Source organism: Aplysia californica, unplaced genomic scaffold (genome assembly GCF_000002075.1).
Source record: "Aplysia californica isolate F4 #8 unplaced genomic scaffold, AplCal3.0 scaffold01084, whole genome shotgun sequence".
Classification (NCBI taxonomy): Eukaryota; Metazoa; Mollusca; class Gastropoda; order Aplysiida; family Aplysiidae; genus Aplysia; species Aplysia californica.
In genome coordinates this window covers 158,705-161,649 of record NW_004798354.1, presented here as the reverse complement: position 1 = coordinate 161,649, position 2,945 = coordinate 158,705, and the positions used below count along the sequence as shown (strand labels likewise).

The 2,945-nt window shown below is 44.6% G+C and overlaps 1 protein-coding gene across 1 annotated transcript in view; it reads left to right on the top strand.

Moving 5' to 3' along the window:
• Positions 1 to 2,945, top strand: part of LOC101854914 — a gene marked incomplete at both ends in the record, with an annotated part of 16,754 nt that continues 13,809 nt past the window's right edge. Inside the window, 1 exon segment of the mRNA XM_005111596.2 lies at positions 1 to 1,779. Coding sequence (XP_005111653.2) covers positions 1 to 1,779 — 1,779 coding nt within the window.

Below are 2,945 nucleotides of genomic sequence, written 5' to 3'. Positions count from 1 at the left end.
CCTAGCGTGAGATCGATAGATGTTGAAGCAGCGCTAGAGACGACGACGAGAAAAAGCCGCGACTTACGTTCGGCGCCCCTGAGCCAACAACACGTGCGTCTTCTACCTCCCCTGCCACCACCACCGCAATCACCGCAATCGTCGACGACACCAGCGTCACACCTCAAGCCTCCCGCCGGTCCTTCGAGCGTAGCGACACAACCTCAACGGCAGCAGCGACAACAGCAACAGCAACATCAGCAGTTAAAACTTCAACAGCAGAAAGATTCGTCGAAACACGAGGAGCAGTCACTGCTGACAGGTAGTCGTATAGGCGAGGAGAGAGGGGAAAAGGAAAAATCGAACCTTCAAAGCGAAGGGGAAGGAGGAAAGAGAGCATTCACGCCATTTTTGTTCTCATTAGAGACTTCTTGTACAGCAGATTTGCCTGAACAAACTAACCAACTGCACACGTGCGCACAAACATGTGACCGAGAGCCTCCTATCCTCCATACAGATCAGTCTCAGTCACTTCTCAGAACCGACAGCAACACAAGAAATGTTAAAGACAATAGCGAAGGTCGGCAGGCGTGGAGGAGTGAGGACTTACTAACCACATCTGGTGGAAACTCTTCTGACCACCATGAACGTCTCGTCAACAAAAGTGGCGGTGGTCTCGCTTCCTGTCACGTGCCGGGATCCGAACCCCAGCTCTCTGGTGCACGGTCCCTCTCACCGCGCTACCGCAAAAAGTGCCGACGTCAGAGGCGTGTAGAGTCGCCACCTGACGAAGATCACGATTTGGGTCTGAGAGTACCCGGAGATCTCAGTGATTCCTGCCCGGAGGTCTTCGCCAAAGGAAAGCAGCAAAACTGTGTCTTCCATATAGGGGATTCCCCGCTCCCTATTCGAATTCCCGGAGTGAATAGTGCTCGTGTTGGGAACCCTGTTACTGTCAGCTCGTGTAAACAAAACGGAGTACCAAGTAGTCTATGGCTAAGTGGAGGTGCACCATCTCTGGTAAAGTGTGATAAGGATTCTGAAGCTGTCGACGATCATAGTAGCAACACCAATTGCAATAGTAAAAACAACAACAGCAGCAACAGTAGCAGCAGCAACAGCATCAACAGTAGCAGCAGCAACAAGCAAACTAGAGTAAGTGGTGGTAGTCACAGCTACCGCAAAGGGAAGGTCGCAGGTAAGACAAATCTTATCAGTAACTACGCCAGTAAATCTCTCACACACATCGGTGAATTAGAGACTCAAAATAAAGTACTCTTTGCTTCTGCGCGGAAAATACAGAAACATCAGCAACAACAACAAAAGAAAGACAATCAACAACAACAACAACAACAACAACAACAACAACAACAACAACAACAGCAGCAGCAGCAAAGTCACCACCACCACCACAACGACAGCGATAGCGACACCAACAACGCCCACCAACGACAAAGACAACAACATCAGCCCCACGATAACAGGGAGGGACAAAGAGATAACGGCCACGATGAGGCGGTGGTGTCGGCGGGCAGCCCTTCTCGGCCACCCCCACCGCCCCAAACACCCCCAACATCAGCAGCAGCAGCAGCAGCAGCAGCAGCAACAGATTGCGGTCAGAGTAAACCTACCGGGCGGCGTCTGGTCCGTCGCGGGATTGGAATGTTCCCTAGCTCCAATTGGAGACGACTAAGGAACACACTCAAAGCTGCCAATGAGATGCAAGGTCCGAAGAAGCCCAAACATCCGCTCACCAGGGAAGATTCCTTTCTGCGGAAATTCTCCACAAGAAACCATCAGGTAAGTTGGGCTTCACTATAATAGTGTTATTATTATCTTCTTTTTCTTTTACCCATATCCGTACGTCGTGTTTTACTATCATACCCTCTGTGCCACCACTTTTCAAAGAGGAAATTTACTCGTTAATCCGATTTGTACGCTTTGCATAGCAGTCTGTCAACATGATTTTTTGAGAAATACTGGAAGTTTCAAAGAGATCTGCGTACTAGAAGTATTGTAAAATGTGAAGCATACAACCACGAGGGTACCAAATGACCCAAGAGCGTACGGATAGGGTTAACGTCCTTTAACACTGGTTTTGGTTGGCTTTTTAAAATATCGATTCGGTTGTTTTGGCTTTGTTTGTTTTTTTGCATTGTTTTTGCTTTGTTTTGTTTTGTTTTTGGTGTGTTTGTTTTTTTCTGCTTTTTTTTTTTTTACGGAACTTACTTTTTTCAGCCCTTCAGCTTTAAATAATATTAGGTTTATTTGTATCTTATTTTTTAAATGTTAGCTTCATTTTACTCAGCTGTTGCTGTTTTTCCTCTTTCAGAAGGAGTATAAAGGCTATATTACGTAATGCAATTCCTTTCCTTTCTTGTTAATTGATATCTATATCTGGGTTTCCTTTGTGTTTTTATTTGTATGTATTTTATTTGTTAAACAACCCTTCCCTTTCACTGAAGAGACGACCGCTGGTTTCTTTCGATGTTATTTCCCATAAGTTTTTTTCCCTCGTTCTTTGTTTGTTCGTTCGTTCGTTCATTTGTTTGTTTGTTTGTTGGTTGGTTTGCTTGTTCGTTTGTTTATCTCTTTCGTTCATTAATTCATTCTTTACTTATTAATTTATTTCCTTTTTTTTTCTTTTTTCGTTATTTTCTTTATCAATTTTCTTATTTATCTCTTTTCAAAATACATTTTCGTGGACGGGTTGAAGTGTGATGATCATAGTTTGTGCGTTCTACACAGATGCAGTTCTACCACTTGAATAACACTTATATCCCTGCCCAAGTAAATGTGCATCTATCATCGCTGAACATAGTCCCCTCGATTCTTATTTTCTTAGCCCGAAGTCTTTTTTTTTTATAGTACTGGGAGAAGGGATCCGCTTTCAAAAGAACGTGTTTGTGTGAGGTCGGGCGTTTAACTTACATACACACACACACACACACACACACACACACACA